The sequence below is a fragment of the Hemitrygon akajei genome, chromosome 30 (genome assembly GCF_048418815.1).
Source record: "Hemitrygon akajei chromosome 30, sHemAka1.3, whole genome shotgun sequence".
Classification (NCBI taxonomy): domain Eukaryota; kingdom Metazoa; phylum Chordata; class Chondrichthyes; order Myliobatiformes; family Dasyatidae; genus Hemitrygon; species Hemitrygon akajei.
In genome coordinates, this window is record NC_133153.1 from 24,376,782 (window position 1) to 24,399,625 (window position 22,844).

The 22,844-nt window shown below is 43.6% G+C and overlaps 1 protein-coding gene across 1 annotated transcript in view; it reads left to right on the top strand.

Annotated features, from left to right (window-relative positions):
• Positions 1-22,844, top strand: part of gnb5b (guanine nucleotide binding protein (G protein), beta 5b) — a 77,638-nt gene that overhangs the window by 46,183 nt on the left and 8,611 nt on the right. The window contains exons 8-11 of the mRNA XM_073033139.1: positions 4,643-4,786; positions 14,466-14,557; positions 15,735-15,783; positions 20,568-20,664. Of these exons, the coding sequence (XP_072889240.1) occupies positions 4,643-4,786; positions 14,466-14,557; positions 15,735-15,783; positions 20,568-20,664 (382 nt within the window). The remainder of the gene's footprint in view (positions 1-4,642; positions 4,787-14,465; positions 14,558-15,734; positions 15,784-20,567; positions 20,665-22,844) is intronic.

Below are 22,844 nucleotides of genomic sequence, written 5' to 3' on the forward strand. Positions count from 1 at the left end.
CCCAGACTCGTGAACGTTCAGTGTCTGACCTCTGGACAAGCAGACCCAAGCGCATGAGATGCAAAATCAACCGTTTCAACAAGGGAGGAGGGCAGTGGCTTCACAAAATCATCATTGATATCTTGCCTAACGTGTACTAGAATCCTGATGAATTTGCTAGGAATACCTGACTGACGTACGGAAAATGCTGAGGGTTATGGACCAGCAACTTTCCTTAACAGTAGGGGTTTCTAAAACCAGAAAGCAGTGGGTGTAGGAGGATCTGTTCACCCAGAGAGTGGTCAGAAACTGGACTGTCCATGTAGCTGTGGAAGCCTTACAACACCTAACCTGGATGTGTGCTTTAATCAACTAAGGCGTACAGGGCTGTGAGGCAGATGTAAGAAACCGGGATCAGGACACACATGCACATGGTGGTTGGCGTGGAAACAGTTGACTGAAGGGCCTGTTTCTGTGCTGTGTAACACTCTGATAATCCTGCCACTCACTCGCATTAAGGAGCAGTTTACAGTAACTAATTGGCTTTCCAACCAGATCAGTTTTGGGATATGGAAGGAAATGGTGGTTCTGGGAGAAGGTGCAAGCTCCACAGCGAGCTGAGTGGCAGCAGCATTGACTCCTATTCTCATGCTAATTTTCAGATGTGCACTATCATCTTGCCGGCACTGAGCTTGTCAATTTATATTATTTTTCAGACTTCAAAATGTTTCTGTTCTAGTATTGCCCAACTTTGATCTCACCAGCCCTTTCTGATCAATGGGCCACTTCATCATGTATGGATCACTGAGGAACATACTCTCAAGTAATTCAATCCACCTGGTTGGCTCAGACCGGCCTCCAGAAAGGGTTCAATGAGTCCTTTGGGAAGGTGGAGCAGTGAGGTGTTGTGGGAGAAGTTTTCCTATTTTCCTCAATTGGGTCTCCCAGGCCACTGCGCAAGGAAAAAAAAATTGTTTATACTTTTTAGAGTGGCTGGAAAATTTATGAAGAGAACTTGCACATTTTCCCCTGAGGCTACCTTGAGCTCATTTGGTGTATGTAGCCCTTGAAGAAGACGACACCCAGAGGTCATGGGTTAAGGGTGAAAGGTGAGAAGTTTAAGGGGAACCTGATGGGAAACTTCTGCACTCAGAAGGTTGTTAGTGTGGAACGAGCAGTCAGCACATGTGATGCATGCAATGTTTAAGAGAAGTTTAGATAGGTACATGGATGTTATGGTACATGGAGGGCTATGGTCCCAGTGCAGATCGATGGGAGTTGGCAGTTTAAATAGTTCAGCATGTACTAGATGAGCCAAAGAGCCTGTTTCTGTGCTGTACTTGTCTATGATTTTAAGATCTCAAGTCTTCCTGAAGATCCTGAAATCTCGCCAAAGTCAGAGGGCTCTCTGGTAGAGGTGCCATTATCGGATTCAGCACCCATAGGTTAAAGGAAGATATTCCTGTCCCAATCATGACATCAGTAGTGTGAAAGGAAAGTCCAGTGGATTCCGGAAATCTGAGGTGAAAACAGAAAATACTGGAAATACTCAGCAGGTCTGGCACCGTGTGTGGGAAGGAAAACAATAAATATTTCACAGCAATGTTTTTTGATATTTATGTGTTTTTATTGCTGTTAAATTGTGTGGATACAAAACTTCAGTAAAAGCTTTAAATCACACGATGAAATCATAGATTTGAGCAGAACAACACAGACGGAGGTTATTCCCATGTCAGATGGTACAATTTCACTGTGGACCACACCTTCAGTCCCCTTTCCTGACAGCCTGCAGGCTGCTTTCATAAGGACCTGAGCATTTCTGTTTTGAAAGCCCTGACTGAGTTTAAATTTTAGTGCATGTAGCTTCTAGATCATTGCCACTCTGTGTAAAAGATTCCTTAAGTTCCTTGTGTTGCTTTTGCCCGTCGTTTGGAACCTGCATTCCCTGGAGCCAACTACAAGTGGAAACTGGTTAAGCCTATCAAAACTGTTATGACCTGATAGAGGCTCTTGGCCCGAAACATCGGCTCTTTACACCTTTCCACAGACGCTGCCTGACCTGCTGAGTTCCTCCAGCATGTTGTGTGCGTTGCAGTCCGAAGCCGTTCTGGGTGTGACCGTGCTTCAGATGTAGAAAGACCATGTCCAACCCTTACTAATCCATACGTCTTTGGACTGTGGGGGGAAACTGGCGCCTGGAGGAAACCCACACAGTCATGGGGAGAACGTACAGACTCCTTGAACCCCCATTGTTGGCGCTGTAAAGCGTGACGTTAGCCGCCATGCTCCCATGCCCCCCCCATATGCACTTTGCTTTTCACACTCCACACTACTTCATATTAAATTTCACCTGCAACCAACTTGCCATTTTATCTCTGTTGACGTGAATCGCTGACTTTGTCACTGTTTGCCTTACCCTCAATCTTTTAAGTTACCTGCTAATTTTTAACTTGGATCCTGAGCGTCATTGATATGTAAAAGGAAAAGCATTCACCCCACCACCCCCCCAGGACAACCCATGGCCAACCATACCCCCCATTTGAGAAGTTGTCATTTATATAACTGGATCTCTTTCCTTCACCCATGGGTCTCCATTTTCCTGACTAATCAGAAACGAACTTGCTGACATAATACAGGGGAAATAGCCGTCAGCACTCAGGGCATGTGGGACTTTACTAGCAGTCAACTTCAGGAGAAGGGAACAGAGAAATTGTTCATTCATTTTATTTACAGATAAAGTGCAGAAAAGGCCCTTCTGGCCCTTCAAACTGCACTGCCCAGCAACCCCCAACAACCTCCGATTTAACCCTAACCTAATCACAGGGCGGCTTACAGTGACCAATTAACCTGCTGAGTGGTACATCTTTGAGCTGTGGGAGGAAACCAGAGCACCTGGAGGAAACACACAGATTCCGTGGGGAGGACATAAAGACTCCTTACAGAGGATGCTGGGATTGAACTACAAACTCCAATGTCCTGAGCTGTAATAGCATCCCACTATCTGCCGCATTATTGTGATATCGATCTATGACTGATTCAAAGTTTTCCATTGTGAAAGGTTCCAGAGGACATATATTTTGGAACAGACTACTGTATTAAAGAAAAACCTAGCCACATATGAGGATCGTAGGAAACATTTGCACAAGCTTTTCTGCAAGAGGTGTCTGACTCATCTGAGTCCTCTGCACTTTCCTGCAAAATTTTCAGTGATGTTCCTTTAATGTCAGAGAGAGATCACAACATTAGCTTATTTGCCTTCCTGGAAATTGGCTTAAAGGGCGGTAAACACTCTGTAAATTTTTCCAAACTTGTAACCAGAAATGAACAACTCAGGCATTCAGTATCAGCTGCATGTCATTGATATATTTAGTCCTTGATTTAATTCAGTGCTGCTTTGTGTAAATAAATAAATAAATAAATAAATAAATAAATCGAGTTGATTTGGGGGATTTGGTGTTCCAATGTGATGTGATGCAGCGGATTCATCAGGCTCTGTGAGGACCTTGAAGAAATGGGTCTGAGTAATCATATCCTGATCTTTAGTGGATCTGGTGTCAGAATCTTGTTTAGGAGTCCTCAGTTGCTCAGCTTGTAACACTGTTGCTTCTGGTCCGCAAGCTTTAGATTCAAGTCCAGCTCCGCTGCAGAGCCAGAAGTCTGCTGTCCATAGATTGGCCGCTGTGGTTCCTGCCTCACTTCAGTGATTGTACATAAACGGTAGTGGTAAAGCAACAATTTTAGGTTGTGGGGGTGCTATATAAATGCACATATCCATCTTCAAAAGCTGGTTTTATTCAGCATGCAGAAGGACTGCTGTGGAAATGGGAAACCTCTGTCATTTTTGGGCAATGCCACACAGTTACTGAAGCCGCCACCTTGCGGCACCTGAGACCCGGGTTTAATTCGAACCCAGGCGCCATTTACATGGAATTCGCACGTTCTCCCTGTAACTAGTCACGTTCCTCCCACAGCCAAACACATGAGGCTTGGCAAGTTATTTGGTCACTGTAAATTTCCTCTCGGCTGTGGGTGAATGGTAAAATATGGGGGCAGGAGCTAAAGAGAATGTGGGGAGAATGAAAAATAAAATTAACCTAGGATTAAAGGTTAATAAAAGTGAGTGGTTGATGGGCGGCACAGACTTGGTGGACCGAGTGGCCTTTTCTGTGCTGTATCAGTCTATATGGGATGCCACACTAGCGCAGTGGTTAGTCCGACATTATTCCAGCCTTTGGAGTTCAGAATTCAATTCCGGTGGTGTCTTTAAGGAGCATATATTCTCCCTGTGACCAGGTGGGTTTCCTTAAGGTGCTCTGGTATCCTGTCACAGTCCAGAGATGCACAGGTTAGTAGGTTAATTGGTCATTGTAAATTGTACTATGATTAAGCTAGGGTTAACTAGGTGGGTTGCTGGGCTGTGCAGTTCATTAGGCCAGAGGGCCTGTTCCATGCTGTATCTCTAAATAAATAAATATAACTTTGGATATGATGGATATAATTCAGTGCTTGAGGTGAATTATTGGTAAGTGTAGGTGAGGATTTGTTCTGGACCAGTCTACGTTGTATTTTGATTAGGTGCCTTAACATGTGAAAGTTCTGTTCTTCGTCTCTGTGTACTTGATAACCACCTCCTTAAACTTCTCCTCCTCCTTCATCTCCTCAGATCCTGACGTCAAGCGGTGATGGAACCTGTGCACTCTGGGACGTGGAGAGTGGCCAGCTGCTTCAGAGCTTCCACGGTCACGGTGCAGACGTCCTTTGCCTTGACCTGGCGCCTTCTGAGACAGGTCATACATTTGTGTCCGGGGTGAGTGGCTAGAATGAGGAACACAGTTTGTAGATGTGTGTGCGTAGAACACAGTGCGATCACGTTGTGACTGGTTGTGTGTGATTCTGTATCACAGTGAGTAATTATACTTCTTTATTTTTCAAAGTGTTTGCTTTCTATAGGATTTTTTGTTTAGTTTTGATCTTGACTATGATCCAGGAAAGCACATGCATGATTACGTTAGTGGCACGGTAGCATTGCAGTCAGCACCAGGTTCGATTCCCGACGCAGTCTGTAAGGAGCTTGTATGTTCTTGTTGTGACCACTTGGGTTTCCTCCAGGTGCTCCATTCCCCCTCCCACTCATACTTAAAAATGTACAACTAGGGTGAGGGTTGATGAGTTGTGGGCTTGCTGTTTGGAGTCGGAGTGTGGTGTCACTTGCAGGCTGCCCCCAACACAATCCTCAGACTGCGTTGGTTATTGAAACAAAACGATTGATTTCACCATGCGATTGTCTCAGGCACAGAAACAGTCTATAGCTAGAGTGCACAGTTCTGTAGTAACTTATGTATTGCACTGTACTGCTGCCATAAAAAAAAATTCATGACGCGTGAGTGATGATGAACCTGATTCTGATATGGGTCTCTACTGTGAACTGAGAGTGGGAGGGGGGCAGAGAGAGGGGAATCGTGGCTGGGAAAAGATGGAAGGGAGAGGGGAGACAGCAGAGGGATATTCTGTAATGATCAGTAAGCCAATTGTTTGAAATCAAATGACTTTGCCTGGTGTCACAGTGCTGGGTCTGCACTCGTGCCACTACCTATGCCTGGCACTTTTCTGCCGGGGGCTGTTCTACAAGCCGCCCGCGGAGCTCCACACTCGCCATTCCCAGCATCCTTTGCTCTCGCCAGATCTTCGCTCCACATTGACAAATACAGTCTAACTAAACACATGTGCCTAAGACTGTTGCACAATACTGTACATGTGACAACAAAAGCTAATCTTTAAGTGGTTATCCTTCATGGGCATATCCCTGCTATTAGACCAAAACTGAACTCATTCTGATAATGTGTAGGTATGAATAACTTCCCAGTGAATTTCTTCCAGTCGTATCTGAATTTAAATTATATCATCCACCATCCAAGGATATGGTGTACTTGCCTACAAAAATTACAGATCCAATTCTCTATCCTTCACAAGTATGTATCGGTAGCAGAACATTAACAAATTGCAGTCAAGAAAGCCTTTTATTGTTTTTAACCTGCACGAGCTACAAAACTGCATTCAATGGAGCAAAAGTGGATGTGCAGGGCTTAGGGAAGGACTTTGTCTTTTCCTGAGCTGTAGGTGAAAGGAAGATCAATATTTATATTGAAATATTTCACATTTATTTTCATTCCAAGTAACAAGAAATAAGAGACCGCTACCATCTGGTGTGATAGCCATCTAAAATCACCAAGTTTTAATTGAGGAAGCTAATTGATTTCATTCGCAGACTTGTATCTGCTAGACAGAACATGTTTGCTGTAATGTAACAAGGTGGCCTGTATGATAAGTGTTGCTGAAGGTTGAACTCACACGATGATATGTCTAATTCAATCATTTTTGCCTTTGTGCCACTGAGAATTTCCCTAATTAGAGATGCTTTAATGACATAGGCTCTTTGATTTAGTCGGTGCGCAAGAAGCACGACTAAATCTAGTTGATTAATTGATAGATTGGTAGGTATCTCTTGCTCTAAGTGTTCATCCATTATGTTACTAGCGCACAGTGGTTGTAGTTTGGGCCATCTACAAAATGCCTTGCAATCACTTCCTTGGCCACCCCAGCAACAGCTCCCTCTGCCACCAGTAATGACAGGAAGATGAACAAAACCTTGTATAAGTTGCCCCCCCCCCCCCACCTCCGGTGTCTCATACCATCTCGGTTTGAAAATATGTTCCTCGTTCTGCTTAGTCTAAAATTCCTTGAACTCATTCTCCAACAGCTCAGTATGGAGGACCTTCACAAGAAGGTGTTGTTCAAGAAGGTGGCTGACTGTCGCCTTCTTGAGGACAATTAGGGATGTGCCACAAATTCAGTGATGAATTGAAATCTAAACGTTCCTCAGTGGAATCATTGTAAGGCAGGTTGGGAGGTGGGAAAATCTTCCCATCTCTTATGAGGCTAGCTCTTAAAATTCCAGTCAAAAAACATTCTGTGTTGTTGCAAAAACAATGAGACCTGCTCACTCCCATCGGCTGATTCAGGTACTTTCCTACTTCTCAGTTTTCGTGTTGTTGGGAAAGTACCAATCAATATCAGGTAATGTTATGTAATGGTGCAGCGCCATTTGAGGGTTTGATCATTGGAACTCATTAATCTTCTGTGGCAAGGGTGAAATTAGTAGATTGAAGAGGAGGAACGCTTCCTTCCCTTCCAGCATGAAACAGTAGAAAATTGATTACTCAAATGATAGAAGGTTAGGATTAATGCCATAAGGGTAATATGAAGACGAGAAGGATTTATCATACCTACAGCGTTGTTGGAATACAAATTACATTACTGCAAGTAGCAACTTCAATCAGGACATCTAAAAGACAAATTAAACAACCACTTGATGGAAGAAACTGATCGGAGGCTCAGGAAGTGTAAACAGGTGATGGGTGCAGTTGCAGAGAAGGTACTTGCGTGAGGTTGAGCGCCTAAGTGGTGTGACAACACAGCTAAACTCTAAAGATGTAGTGCCACGGCATCTGCTGTCAGGCTGCGACGTGGGACAAAGGACATCTGTGGTCAGATGTCAGGCTGGCAGACTAATGAGGATTTGGGCTGGTGGCCCCTAGGTTAGCACCTCGTTGTCAGATTCTGAGATTGGAGACTAGTGCAGACGGATCGGTGAGACCGGAGTTTAAGGCCTAGTGTTCGGGCAGATGGGGTCAGTCATTTGGAGAGGAGGAGTCGAGGCAGAGGAGTTTTGGTACCTGTGCAACTGGCCCAGGAGCGAGGTTGAATCGTCTGGGCACCGAGCCGATTTGATGAGATGGAGAGTGGCTTTGAGCTGGGCAGCAAAATCTAGGCCCAGAGCTAGTCGCTGGGCAGCATGGTCTCGTCCTGGAAGCTTTTTCTGGGCGGTGTCCAGGTCCTAGTACGAGGTGTGGTATACTGCTTGGAGAATTTAAATGCTGGCCCAAAGACAGGGTGTCGGGATCGGAGGCGGGAGCTGATCTCGCTCGCACTCCTGTGATGTTCACTCCTCTCTCCATGGCACTGAGGCTATGAAGACCGCCACAGCTGCTGTGCTCCATGCCTGCTAATATAATAAACTGATACCGAAGCTTCAGGCCTACTCTGCACATCGTGTGTTGGTCTTTATTTTTTTTTAAAATTGGTTTCTTCCGTGCTTCTCACTTTGCGGATGCCTGAATGCAAACAAATCACAAGGTTGTATAATTTATACATTCTTTGATAATAAATGTACTTTGAAGCTGTCGTTTTGCCACTTGTTGTGTTTTGAGTTGCTTCTACCACTGCAACTAGTAATGATTATTATGAATACCAGCAGCAGGGTGGCACAGTGGTTAGTGTAATGCTATTACAATACCAGTGACCCAGGTTCAATTCTGCCATTCTCTGTAAGGAGTTACGGTTTCCTCTGGGTACTCTGCTTTCCTCCCACATTCCAAAAGACTTACAAATTACTAGGCTAATTAGCCACATGGGCATAATTAGGCAGGGCACTTTCTTTGGGCTGGAGGAATTTGTTACCATGCTGTATGTCTAAATTTTTAAAAAACACTTTTGTTTTCCCTTTGGAGTAATAAAGAAAGGCTCACCTTGTCTTCCATCATTGCCACGTATGGCAGAGCTTCAAGTCCTAACCAGTAGTTTCCGTTTTCTGTGTCACACCACTTCCTGTTCTGCACTTGCATGAAACACTGAATAACAATCTGATAATTGTGCCGTGCCGCACCACGGATTTTTACCACGACCACTTCTGGAGGCTTGTCCACAAGTCTGAAAACCCAGGACAAATGAGCCTAGAAATCGAATGAAACGATGATGGTTTTCCATATGGGCCTGAGGTAAAATTAAAGATTGCAGTAGAATCATCTCATTGTATTGGGGGACCTTTATTTTGTTGGCAAAATTCCTTCGGGAGAAGGTGGTGGTGGGCGTCCATCTTGAACAGTGGCAGTCCTGTTTGAACACAGTGATTTGATATAACTGTGTGCTTGCTGTGATATTCAAGAGGGCAGTTAGGAGTCAACCATATTCCTGTAATTTTGGAGTCACATCTCAACAAGACCAGACCAGATCAAAACAGCTGCGTAGGTTGACACTGTGGTTAAGAAGGAGTATGGTGTATTGGCCATCATCAATCATGGGATTGAATTTAGGAGCTGAGAGGTAATGTTGTGGCTATATAGGACCCTGGTCAGACCCCACTTGGAGTACTGTGCTCACCTCTGGTCGCCTCACTACAGGGAGGATATGGAAACCATAGAAAGGGTGCAGAGGAGATTTAGAAGGATGTTGCCTGGATTGGGGAGCATGCCTTATGAAAACAGGTTGAGTGAACTCGGCCTTTTCTCCTTGGAGCGACGGAGGATGAGAGGTGACTTGATAGAGGTGTACAAGATGATGAGAGGCATTGATGGTGTGGATAGTCGGAGGCTTTTTCCCAGGGCTGAAATGGCTGCCACAAGAGGACACAGGTTTAAGGTGCTGGGGAGTAGGTACAGAGGAGATGTCACGGGTAAGTTTTTTATGCAGATAGTGGTGAGTGCGTGGAATGGGCTGGCGGCAATGGTGGTGGAGACAGATACGATAGGGTCTTTTAAGAAACTTTTGGATAAGTACATGGAGCTTAGAAAAATAGAGGGCTATGGGTTGACACTCTAACATTGCAAGACTAGCATGTTGATTGGGTGCTGTGACATTTAGGTCACTGTGTCTGTTGACAGGAAGAGTCATGATTAAGAGTGAGAAATGTTTAATGACTATAAAAAAAATACATATGCAGCTGTGATTCAGAGGTGCACGTGGTAATTTAAAAGTCCTACATAACCTGCTACTGTCTGGCCCTTTCATCAGCTATCTTCTCAATCTGCTGGCTCTCAGTTTAAGGTATCTTTTCTCAGCCCAGTGGTTGCGTTAGTCAAGTGGAAATCTCCTGAGTGGGAACTTGAGGTGTGCTGAGTAAATCAGGAGGAATTTTGCCAGCAAGGTAAAGATAACAAATAGTTCAAATTCAATGGCAAGAAGGTCCAGTATGCAATGTTATGCTAACAGTTTACAATGTTACGTTAACAGTGTACAATGTTACATTAACAGTGTGCAATGCTACATTTATAGTATACAATATTATGTTAATAGTATACAATGTTACATTAATAGTATACAATGTTATATTAACAATAACGACGACAATGACACCTGCAGGAAGTGCATCCAGTTGCAGCTCCTAACAAACCGCGTTAGGGAGCTGGAGCAGCAGCTGGATGACCTCCGGATCATTCGGGAGACTGAGGAGTTTATAGATAGTAGCTTCAGGGAGGTAGTTATGCCAAAGGCACAGGTAATCAGGTTACCGTCAGGCGAGGGAAGGGGAACGGGCAGGCAGAGCAGGGCTCCCCTGTGTCTATTCCCCGCAACAACAAGTGTACTGATTTGGATATTGCGGTGGGGGGGGGGGGGGTGTTGTTGGGGAATGACTTTCCTGGGACAAGCTGCGGCAGCCGGATCTCTGCCACTGAGTCTGGTTCTGCAGTGCAGAAGAGAGGGGGGAAGAGGAGGAGAGCAGTAGTGATGGGGGACTCAATAGAGGAACAGACAGGAGATTCTGTGGTCGTGACAGAGACTCCCGGATGGTTTGTTGCCTCCCGGGTGCCAGGGTCAGGGATGTCTCTGATCATGTGCACAGCATTCTGAAATGGGAGGGTGAGCAGCCAGATGTCATGGTACACATCAGTACCAATGACATAGGAAGAAAGAGTGAGTATAGAGAGCTTGGTAGGAAGTTAAAAAGCAGGACCTCGAGAGTGGTAATCTCAGGATTGCTATCTGTGCCACGTGCCAGTGAGGGTAAGAATAGGATGCTCTGGAGGATGAACACGTGGCTGAGAAACTGGTGTAGGGGGCAGGGTTTCAGATTTCAGGATCATTGGGACCTCTTCTGGGGCAGATGGGACCTGTACAAGAGAGACGGGTTACACCTGAACTACAAGGGGACTAATATCCTTGCAGGGAGGTTTGTTAGTGCTATTGGGGAGAGTTTAAACTAGATTTGTAGGGGGATGGGAACCAGAGTGACAAAGCAGATAGAGGAACAGGGGTGAAAATAAATGATGTTAAAAGTTCATGCAAGGTAACATAGAAGGTTTGTGTGTGGTGGTAATAATCTTCTGAGGTGTGTCTATTTCAATGGAAGGAGTATTGTGGGGAAGGCTGACGAGGTGAGGGCGTAGATTGACACGTGGAATTATGACATTGTAGCTAATAGTGAAACTTGGCTACAGGAGGGGCAGGACTGGCAGCTTAATGTTCCAGGATTCCAATGTTTCAGACATGATAGAGGCAGAGGGATGAAGGGTGGGGTGTGGCATTGCTAGTCAGAGAAAATGTTACAGCAGTGCTCAGGCAGGACAGATTAGAGGGCTTGTCTACCAAGGCCATATGGGTGGAGCTGAGAAACAGGAAAGGTATGACCACATTAATGGGGTTGTATTATAGACCACCCAGTAGTCAGCGAGAATTGGAGGAGCAAATCTGCAGAGAGATAGCAGACAACAGCAGGAAACATAAAGTTATGATAGTAGGGGATTTTAATTTTCCACATATTGATTGGGACTCCCATACTGTTAAAGTTTCAGATGGGTTAGAGTTTGTAAAATGTGTTCAGGAAAATTTTCTAAATCAATATATAGAGGTACCAACTAGAGAGGATGCAATATTAGATCTCCTATTAGGAAACAAGTTAGGACAGGTGACGGAAGTATATGTAGGGGAATACTTTGGTTCCAGTGATCATAACACCATTAGTTTCAACTTGATCATGGATAAAGATAGATCTGGTCCTTGGGTTGAGGTTCTAAAGTGGAAAAAGGCCAAATTTGAAGAAATAAGGATCTAAAAAGTGTGGATTGAGACAGATTGTTCTCTGGCAAGGATGTGATTGGTAAGTGGGAGGCCTTCAGAGGAGAAATTTTGAGAGTTCCTGTCAGGATTAAAGGCAAAGTGAATAAGAATAAGGAACCTTGGTTCTCAAGGGATATTGGAACTCTGACAAAGAAGAAAAGAGAGATGTATAACAGGTATAGGCAACAGGGAGCAAATAAGGTGCTTGAGGAGTATAAAAAGTGCAAAAAAAAACTTAAGAAAGAAATCAGGAGGGCTAAAAGAAAACATGAGCAAAGCAACTTTGGCAATCAAGGTGAAGGATAATCCAAAGAGCTTCAACAGGTATATTAAGAGCAAAAGGATAGTAAGGGATAAAATTGGTCCTCTTGAAGATCAGAGTGGTCGGCTATGTATGGAACCAAAAGAAATGGGGGATATCTTAAATGGGTTCTTTGCATCTATATTTACTAAGGAAACTGGCATGGAGTCTATGGAAATAATGCAAACAGGTAGTGAGGTCATGGAACATATACAGATTGAAGAGGAGGAGATGCTTGCTGTCCTGAGGCAAATCAGAGTAGATAAATCCCCAGGACCTGACAGGGTATTCCTTCGGTCCTTGAAGGAGACCAGTGTTGAAATTGCAGGGGCCCAGCAGATGTATTTAAAATGTTGGTATCTGTGGGTGAGGTGCCGGAGGATTGGAGGATAGCTCATGTTGTTCCGTTGTTTAAAAAAGGCTCTAAAAGTAATCCGGGAAATTATAGGCTGGTAAATTTGACGTTAGTAGTAGGTAAATTATTGGAAGGAGTAATAAGAGGTAGGATCTCCAAGTATTTGGATAGACAAGGACTTATTAGGGAGAGTCAACATGGCTTTGTGCATGGTAGGTCATGCATAACCAATCTATTAGAGTTTTTCGAGGAGGTTACGAGGAAAATGGATGAAGGGAAGGCAGTGGATGTTGTCTACATGGACTTCAGTAAGGCCTTTGACAAGGTCCCACATGGGAGGTTAGTTAGGAGGGTTCAGTCGCTAGGTATACATGGAGAGGTAGTAAATTGGATTAGACATTGGCCCAATGGGAGAAGCCAGAGAGTGGTAGTGAAGGATGGCTTCTCTGAGTGGAGGCCTGTGACTAGTGGTGTGCCACAGGGATCAGTGCTGGGTCCATTGTTATTTGTCATCTATATCAATGATCTGGATGATAATGTGGCAAATTGGATCAGCAAATTTGCTGATGATACAAAGATTGGAGGTGTAGTGGACAGTGAGGAAGGTTTTCAAAGCTTGCAGAGGGATTTGGATCCGCTGGAAAAATGGGCTGATAAATGGCAGATGGAGTTTAATGCAGACAAGTGTGAGGTTTTGCACTTTGGAAGGACAAACCAAGGTAGAACATACAAGGTAAATGGTAGGACACTGAGGAGTGCAGTAGAACAGAGGAATCTGGGAGTACAGATACATAATTCCCTAAAAGTGGCATCACAGGTAGATAGGGTAGTAAAGAGAGCTTTTGGTACATTGGCCTTTATAAATCAAAGTATTGAGTGTAAGAGTTGGAATGTTATGGTGAGGTTGTATAAGGCATTGGTGAGGCCGAATTTGGGGTATTGTGTGCAGTTTTGGTCACCGAATAGGAAGGATATTAATAAGGTTGAAAAAGTGCAGAGAAAGTTTACAAGGATGTTGCCGGGATTTGAGAAACTGAATTACAGAGAAAGGTTGAATAGATTAGGACTTTATTCCCTGGAGCGTAGAAGAATGGGGGGAGACTTGATAGAGGTGTATAAAATTATGATGGGTATAGATAGAGTGACTGCAAGCAGGCTTTTTCCACTGAGGATAGGGGAGAAAAAACCAGAGGACATGGGTTAAGGGTGAAGGAAGAAAAGTTTAAAGGGAACATTAGGGGGGGTTTCTTCACACAGAGAGTGGTGGGAGTGTGGAATGATCTGCCAGATGAAGTGGTAAATGTGGGCTCACTTCTACCATTTAAGAAAAACTTGAACAGATACATGGATCATGTATGGAGGGATATGGTCCAGGTGCAGGTCAGTGGGACTAGGCAGAAAAATGGTTCGGCACAGCCAAGAAGGACCGAAGGGCCTGTTTCTGTGCTGTAATGTTCTATGGTTCTAACAGTATACAGTGTTACATTAACAATATACAATGTTACATTAAGAGTACACAATTTTACATTAAAAGTATACGTTACATTGAGAGAACACAAAATTATATTAACAGTATACAATGTTATGTTTACAGTATATGACTAGTTCCATTTCTATGGGTAGATGGTCTACTGTCACATTAACAGTATACAATGTGCAGATCCCATCCATTATAAAATCTTGCATTATTGTCTCTTTTATCTTAGTCTCTTTTGAGCTAGGAAATATAATAGTCCGGGAATGTGGTGGGTTAATAAATAGAACTCAAGCTTGTGTTGCTTTGAAAATCTGAGCTGATCCTAAAAAAAAATTGTATTAGTGACTTTGTGGCTATTTGGATTCTTATTATTTTGGCACATTTTGGATGCAGTTAAAAGTATATTAAATTCACCTTTATGCAATTCAGTTTCTTATTTGATTTTTGTTTCCATTCACTTGCAGGGTTGTGATAAGAAAGCAATGGTTTGGGATATGCGTTCTGGCCAGTGTATCCAGTCCTTTGAGACGCACGAGTCGGACATCAATAGCGTTAGGTTAGTAGACTGAATTATTTATCTACAAATCCCATCATTCAGGCTTGAACTCATACAACTGTTTTTAAATAAAGTTCATCACAAGTTTTAACAAACTGCATCAATCATATATTCCAGTCAAAGAAAACTTCAAGTGTCTTCACTACAGATTAGTAGGTTTGCAGATGTCATAAAATTAGCAGGTGTTGTTGAATACTGAAGAAGGTTATCATTAGTGTCGGGATAACTGATCTTGATCAGTTAGGGAAGTGGGCCAAAGAGTGGCAGATGGATTCTAATACAAATAAGTGTGAGGTGATGCATTTGAAAGTCAAACCAGCGTAGGGCCTATTCCATGTATGGTTGGGCACTAGGGAGTATAATGGAACAGAGATCTGTAGGAGTAATAATGTTTAGTTCACTGAAAGCAGTGTCACGGGTTGCCAGTGCAGTGAAAAAGGTGTTTAGCATGTTGGCCTTGATCAGTCATGGCACAGGGTTTAGTAGCTGGGACATTATGTTGCAGTTGTCTAAGTCATTAGGAGTTGGCTGCATTTGGAGTACTGGATACAGTTTTGTTGTACGAAAAATGTGGTTAAGTGGGAAGGGGTGCAGAAAGAATTTACAAGAATGTTGCCAGAACTAGAGAGCCTGATTTATAGGGAGAGGTCGGTCAGGTTAAGTCTTTATTCCTTGGAACGTAGGAGAATAAGGAGTGTTTTGAAAATTTTGAGTGGCATAGATAAGGTGGATATAAAACAGTCTTTTCCCAAAGGTAGATGAGTCTGAAACTTGGGAGGAGGGTCAAAGGTTTAGGGAAAGATTTAAAAGGCATCATGGGGCCAATTTTTCCTGCAGAGGGTGATGAGTATATGGAACGAGCTGCCAGAGGAAGTTGTTGAGGCAGGTACAAGATTATCATTTTAAAAAGCACTTGGATAGGTACATGGAAAAGGGGCTTAGAGGGAGATGGGCTGAACACAGGAAACTGTGACTTGTAGGGTGGACAATGGGTTTGAATGGATAGGTTGGGCCGAATGGCCTAAACCTATGCTCAATGTCATAGAAGAAATAATTATTCAATCCATTTTTTTTTGTTATACGATCAAAGCAAATGCTTTTATGGCTACACTATACAGGACAAGTGTCACACTGGTCTTTTGAAAACATGATACTGAAGCACTTTCTCTCACGACAGGTATTTCCCAAGTGGCGATGCCTTTGCCTCTGGTTCAGATGATGCTACAGTAAGTCTGACTTAATCACAACTAGCGCAATGGAAGCTCTGATAATGCTTATTTTTGGTTTTGGGTTCTTACTCTCACATGTAACAAGACACAGTCAAAAGCTTGTCTTGCAAACCTTTTGTTCAGATCAAATTGTACAGTAAAATAATAACAATTCAGAACAAAGTGTAAAAGCTACTGAGAGAATACAGTGCAGATAAACAACAAAGATCACGATGAGGCAGATTGTAAGGCCAAGAGTCTATCTTATTGTACAAGATGTCCATTTAGGAGTCTGAGTAGGATAGTGCAGTCCTTGAGCCTCGTGGTATGTGGCTTTAGGCTTTTGTACAGTATTGTGCAGAAGTCTTAGGCACGTATATGTATATAGCTAGGGTGCTTAAGACTTTTGCACAGTACTGTATATTGGTTACAATTGGAAAGTGTTTGGGAAATGGAAATCAAGGTAGTTAACTCAGTATTATTAAGTTCTATTTGGTAACCAGATGAGGTAATATACATTACTGTGCAAAAGTCTTAGGCACACTAGCTATATGTCCAGTATGTGTCGGAAGACATTTGCACAGTACAGTATCTGTAGAGAGAATGGCTGGAGTGGGGGAAGCAGCGCCTTTGATTATGAATGGCTGCTTTACTGAGGCAGTGAGCAGTATAGGCAAGAGTCCCTGGAAGCTAGGCTGGTTCCCAAGACATGCTGAGCTGTGTCCACAACTCGGCAGTTTCTTGCGGTCACGTGCAGAGCAGTTTCTGTACCAAGCCATTCCGCTTCCAGACAAAGCGCTTCCTGAGGTGCATCAGTAAAATTTATTAAGGCTTGAAGAGTTGGCATGCCAAATTTCTTTAGCCTCCTGAGGAAGCAGAGGCACTGGTGAGCTTTCTTGGCTGTGACGTCAAACATGGTTGAATCAGGACAGGATAATGGTGATGTTCACATCTAGGAACCAGAAGCTCCTTGGATCCTGAATCATGCACACTCAGGACTGTGGTGGTACTGGACCAGCAGATTTTGCACCCTGTTCACTGTTACTCCTGTTAGTAATCAACCTGTTGTTAACCATTTTTTCCAGATGTTTCAGTGTAGTTCAATAATATTTCAGTGTAACAGGTGAGTTTAAGCAGAGTGAAGAAACCAAAATACAGTGAGCTTGAAAGGAGCTTGGGAAAGCTTCTCTGTTAGGTATACAGGGAATGTGGGAAACGGGGCGCCAAAGTGTTGCAGTGGAGTATGGGAATGGTACCCTAGTGTTTAAAAGGACTGTGGAAATAAGGTAACTATAATTTAAAAAGAAGCGTGGGAATGAGATCCCAGTTTAAAGGGATGCTGTAAATATAATCCAATGAGTCACTTGGTGAGACCTTGGGATTTCCAATCAATTTGAGTTTTGCTATACGTTGCTTGATTTGTGTATTATCCAGAATAAACCTTGAAAGTGTAGAGTGGTCCTGGAGAGGATGTTTTCAAAAGTGGAGGAGTCTAGGACCAAAGGGCACAGCCTCAGAATAGAGGGCCACCCCTTTAGAACAAAGATGAGGAGGAATTTCCTTAGCAAGAGGGCGGTCAACCTGTAGAATTCATCGCCACAGACGGCAGTGGAGTTTTAATCACGGGGTATATCTAAAGCAGAGGTTGGTAGGTTTCTGGTCTGTAATGGTGTCAAAGGTTACAGTGAGAAGGCAGAAGAATGGGATTAAGAGGGAAAATAAATCAGCTTTGACTGAATTGCAGAGCAGACTCGATGGGTTGAATGGACTAGTCCTATTCCCATGTCTAATGTTTATTGTACAATTTATCTTCAATAAGGGGTCCCAGCAAACATGATTTGATCAGTAACTTAATATAGGTTTCTTTGATTCTTTCTGATAAGCCTCACAATATAAGGCTTATGTTGTTTTTTTCCCTGATTCCTTTCAACCAGCACGCTAGCAAGTGTGTGGTTCTTGCTTGCTGTTCTCAGGCAGTCGTCCACGTCGGTACTTCTAAATAAACCTTCTTGAGACAGTGTTTGTCCAAAATAAGAATCCAAAGGAGCTTTATGGTTCCTTGGGGAAAAAGTTGTTTCTCAAGCTTAACTCTGTGGAATATTGTTGTCTCCCTGGTAGGGGATCATGGATTTAATTCCTGTTCGGGGAGTTGAGGATATTGTCCCAATTGGTGCCACCAGTGCAGTACTGAGGGGGTGCTGTGGGGTCACTGATGTTGTGTTTTTTTTTTGAATGAATGGTTAAATCAAAGCCCTGCATGCCATGCCAATGGATGTAAAAAGACGCATGCAAAAAGAATGGCTGGTATTAGTAGTCTTACTAACATTTGGCCCACAGTTAATCATCTTCACACTGTTACTTGTGGGAGGTTGCTCTGCCAAAGCTGACTACTCTTCCCACTGGATGAAGACACAAGGACATTTCAAAAGTACATTATTTCCCATAAATTGAAACACTGAGGCCTTTAAATAAGTTTTTTTTTAATGCACCTTCGCTCCATTCACCACAATAGGTGGGTTTTCCCGGTGGTTACCCCTTTAGTTCTACTTCCCATTCCTATTCCAACATGCCGGTCCATGGCCTCCTCTACTGCCATGATGAGGCCACTCTCAGGCTGGAGGAGCAACATTTCATTTTCTGTCTAGGTAGCCTCAAATCTTACAGCATGAACACTTATTTCCCTAACTTCTCTTCTCCCTCCCCCCTTTTTCTATTCTCCATTCTGGCTCCACTCTTACCCCTTCCCTTGTCTTCACCTGCCCAAGACCTCCCTCTGATAATCCTCCTCCTTCCCCTTATCCCATGGTCTATTCTCCTCTCCTATCAGATTTCTTCTTTTTCAGTCCTTTCCCACCCCTCACCTCCCAGCTTCTCGCCTCATCTCCCCTCACCCACCCAGCCACCCGCACCTCACCCGGCTTAATTTATCAGCTGCCATCTTGTGCTCCTTCCCTCCTCCCACCTTCTTATTTCAGGCTCCTTTTCCCCTTCCTTTCAAGTCCTGATGAAGTGCCACAGCCCAAAGTATCGACTGTTAATTCCCTTCCGTAGATGTTGCCTGGCCTGCTGAGGGCCTCCATCGTTTTGTGCACGTTGTTCTTATTTTAGTGCATCTGCTTTCCTTCTTGCGCCCTAGAGAGTTTCTCAGAAAGCTTTCACTGGCACCAAGTTAGTAATCTTCCTTTAAGAGGCATTAACATATACTGAAGTCTGACAGATCTGGGTTTAGGTTAGGCAATCTTCTCTCAGCATTTTGTCTTCTTTAGGTGGAAAATATGATGAAATTGGATGTGTTGCATGTGGTGTGTTTATGGTGCTTGAAGGCAGGATTGGATGACCAATTATACTCCTTATGTTGAAATCACTGTTGCAATAGAGTGAAGATCTCAGACAGTGATAGTGGTCAGAAGATCTGTTCCTGTAATGTTGGACATTGTACCTGGAATAAATGCGCCACTGCTCTTCCGCTGAGTATCATGGGGTACTTTACACCCATCTGAAAAAGTCGGCCAATGCTTGTAGTCTCTCAGTGCTCCACAGGAACGTCGGCCTGGATTTGTAAGCTCAAGTCTTTGAATTGGAATCGTATGACTCAAATAAAAATGACACAGCTAATAAAAGTTGAGCAACATTGCTCATTTTAGTTGGAATTTTACAGAACTGCGTGAGTTTATTTTAATTTAAAATTTGAGGTTCCCTTTTATTGCATGGGTTAGGCCCCAACAGGAAATCAAAACCTACAGGATTCACTGTTTGCTTCCTTTTAGTTTGCTGTGAAAAGCACTGGAAGGAACCTCTTGTATGTTGCTTTCTTCAGTTGATGGATCTGGTTAGACTAACCTAGGCGTGCCGGGTTATTAGTAAGAAATATGGAGCTGCAAAGGAATGAAAGTAAATCAAAAAGGGAATACTCTGCTCAGAACTGGCATCGTGTTCGGGTTTTACAAATCGCCAGTGCAAGTCAAGTTAACCGAGATAATGATGTGAAGGTTGATTGAACCAACAAAAGCTGCCCTGAACTATGCTGACCTGTTTTCAGTGATTCTTGGACTGAAGAACATCGGCATGGGCCGGGGTGAAGAAAGGATCTTCATTCAGTCCACACCAAGCTCGAAGGGTCATCTGTCCCATCACCAATTGGTCCAAACAAAAATATCCACCTGTTGGATCATGGTGGTGGTGGTGGGACTGGTGGGGAGGAGTGAAGTGGGGGGGGGGGGGGGGGTCTGGTGGATGTCAAAATCAGTGAAGTTCTATCAGCAGCTTCCGTTTCTACCAATTGTTAGCTTGAGATTACAGGCCATTTTATGTGTAAGTGGAAGAAGTGCAAAGAGGAAATGGGAAATTTTGAGAAGGAGACAGATCAGATGCAGAGCAAAGACAAAGGGATTTTTAGAAGGTTGAATATTGCAAAAGTGCTAGGATATGAATGTTAAGGAAAAAGACCTTCACCCTTTTGGAGAAGTACAGGGGTGGGGGGGGGAATGAATGCAAGGTGGGTATAGAGACTGATCATGGAGATTAGAAGATGAGATTCAAACTTGCAAATTTAGTGCGTTAGGACACAGGATGTGGGTGGTACATTGGATAGGCTAGATAGTATCGAGTCCAACTTGAGAGGAGATGGGGTAAAAAGGACGATCTTGCCAGAAACAGCCAGAACAATACATATGTTCAGAATTAGACTGCCTTAGATGAAACTCCTTTGATGTTGACCAATCCGAAATGATCCAAGAACTCCTATTGTTTTCAAAAGCAAACTTCATATTCACGATTTAAATAAGATTATTGCCTTTTTGCAGTGTCGCTTGTATGATCTGCGTGCTGACAGAGAAGTTGCTATATACTCAAAGGACAGCATCATCTTTGGTGCCTCCAGTGTGGACTTCTCCCTTAGTGGTGAGTATTTGTTAAAACAGAAGTTGTATATACCACGTACAGTCGACGCCCACATTACAGCAACTCGCCTAATAGAAGTTCTCCCTCGTGGATTTCATCAATGACTTTCACAGAATTTCACTCTTATGAAAGTCATGTGAAATGAAGGGAAAATCAGCACAGAGTTTATTGCTTTTCAATTCACAGTACTCGATGCAGTCACAGATGATGCTGCTTCGGAAAACTGTGAGATGGAATGTTTTCTGGGGACAATCCCAACCCCCACCTTAAGAGGGAATTCCCACGCTAAGAAGAGACCGTAAATCTCAACTTGTTCAGTGTTTCAATCTTTGTGTGTTCCATCGATTGATTTATTTATTGATATACAGCACGGAACAGGCCTTTGAGCCCTGCCACCCCGCAATCCTCTGATTCTGATCCCAGCCTAATCATGGGAAAATTTACAATCACCGTTTAACCTACCAACCAGTACATCTTTGCACTGTGGGAGGAAACCGGAGCACCCGCAGGAAGCCCATGCGGTCATGAGGGCAACGTGCAAACTCCTTACAGACAGTAGCAGGGGTTGAACCCGGGTTGCCTGTTCTGTAAGGAGTTGTGCTAACCATTATGCTACTATGCCACGCCATGGTAATCACGTTTCTTTACAGATGCTACTTAACTTACTGCCCGTTATGACGTTCAAGTTTACGGCAACAATGAAGGTCCTCCATCTTGGTCTGTAGGGAAAGATACTTCATCGCTGTCTCCATAACAACTGTTTCTCTTTGCCCAGTCAGGATTGTTAACCCTGAGCTGAACCTCCAAACTTGGAGGACCGGTGGATCACTCTTAGTCTGCCCTTTACCCTTTGACTTGTCTGGCATGGTTGACCCTACCAAGAGCCAAAGCACAAGGCCCTGACTCCAGCAAATATAGTCCTCCAGGTCACTAAGGCAATCAAGCCTCCAAAACACCACAAGGTTGTGGTCCTCTTGGATGAATCCATCACTATGGCCGTTCCCAATCGTTCAGCTGTTTCAGGCCCTCTCACTGTGAGGTAGTAGTGGGTGAGGTGTACACTTGCATTTCATTGTTAGTGTTATTTCAACACACTTCCTTCATTTGTCAATATTCACAGAAGAACATAAAAAAACAAAGCAAAGTTCCAAGTAAAGTTATTATCAAAGTATGTATATGTTACCACATCTTACCTTTTCATTTTCATGCAGGCTGTATGGGGAAAAATAAAGTCAACGTAGCTCTCTGGATCATTGAGGCACATAGGACTCCAAACCCTACAACAAGATTATGGTCCTCTTGGAAGTTTACAGATACTAATGTGGGTTATTTCTAATCCATGTTAGTATCTGTAAAGATATGTGATTAATGGCAAAGGCTTGTGTTTTCAATGCCATTTGGCAGTAGGAACAGGTCAACAGATGTGCCGGTGTTTGTTTTTGTACCACTCCTGAGAAATCAAATATAAAATACACAAACGAGAAAGGTAGATATTGAACAAAGAAAATAATTCAAATAACATCCTTGGTGCCAGATTTCTGTACAAAGCTTTCAAGATCAATGAACTCTTAGTCAAAGCTGTTAAGAATGACTTGCTAATGAAAATTAGCAGAGCACCCGCCAAGATAATGCTTTGTTTACATTGCTTTTTGTCTGATAGAGTTCGGTCCGGAATGTGGGTGCTGTCTGTGTGCAGTTTATGCACTCTCGCTGTGACTCTGCACATTTCCCCTGGGTGCTTCAGTTCGCTCCCACTTCCTGAGGACCTGTAGGTGGATGGTTAACTGACCGTGGTAAATTTCAGTGAGACAGAGAATGGAGGAAGCTGGTGAGACAGTGGGGAGGATAAAGGAAATGGGATTTAAATGTAAGGAAACAAGAGACCGCAGATGCTGGAATCTGGAGCAAAAGCAAACAGCTAGACGAACTCGGCACGTCGGGCAATACCTGTGGAAGCGAAGGGTAGTTAGCATCTGCGGTTAACACTCTACATGAGGAAGAAGAGTGTAGAGAAGAGGTCGCCAGTACAAAGACGTGAGAGGGAGTGAGGCATTGGCCGGCAGGAAATAGGTGGAAGCAGGTGAAGGGGGAAATGATGGTCAGGTGGGGGGAGGGCAGAGGTGAAGTCAGGAGATAGTGGCTGGTGAATTGTAAGAGGCGGAGAGGGGTGAAGGAGCGAT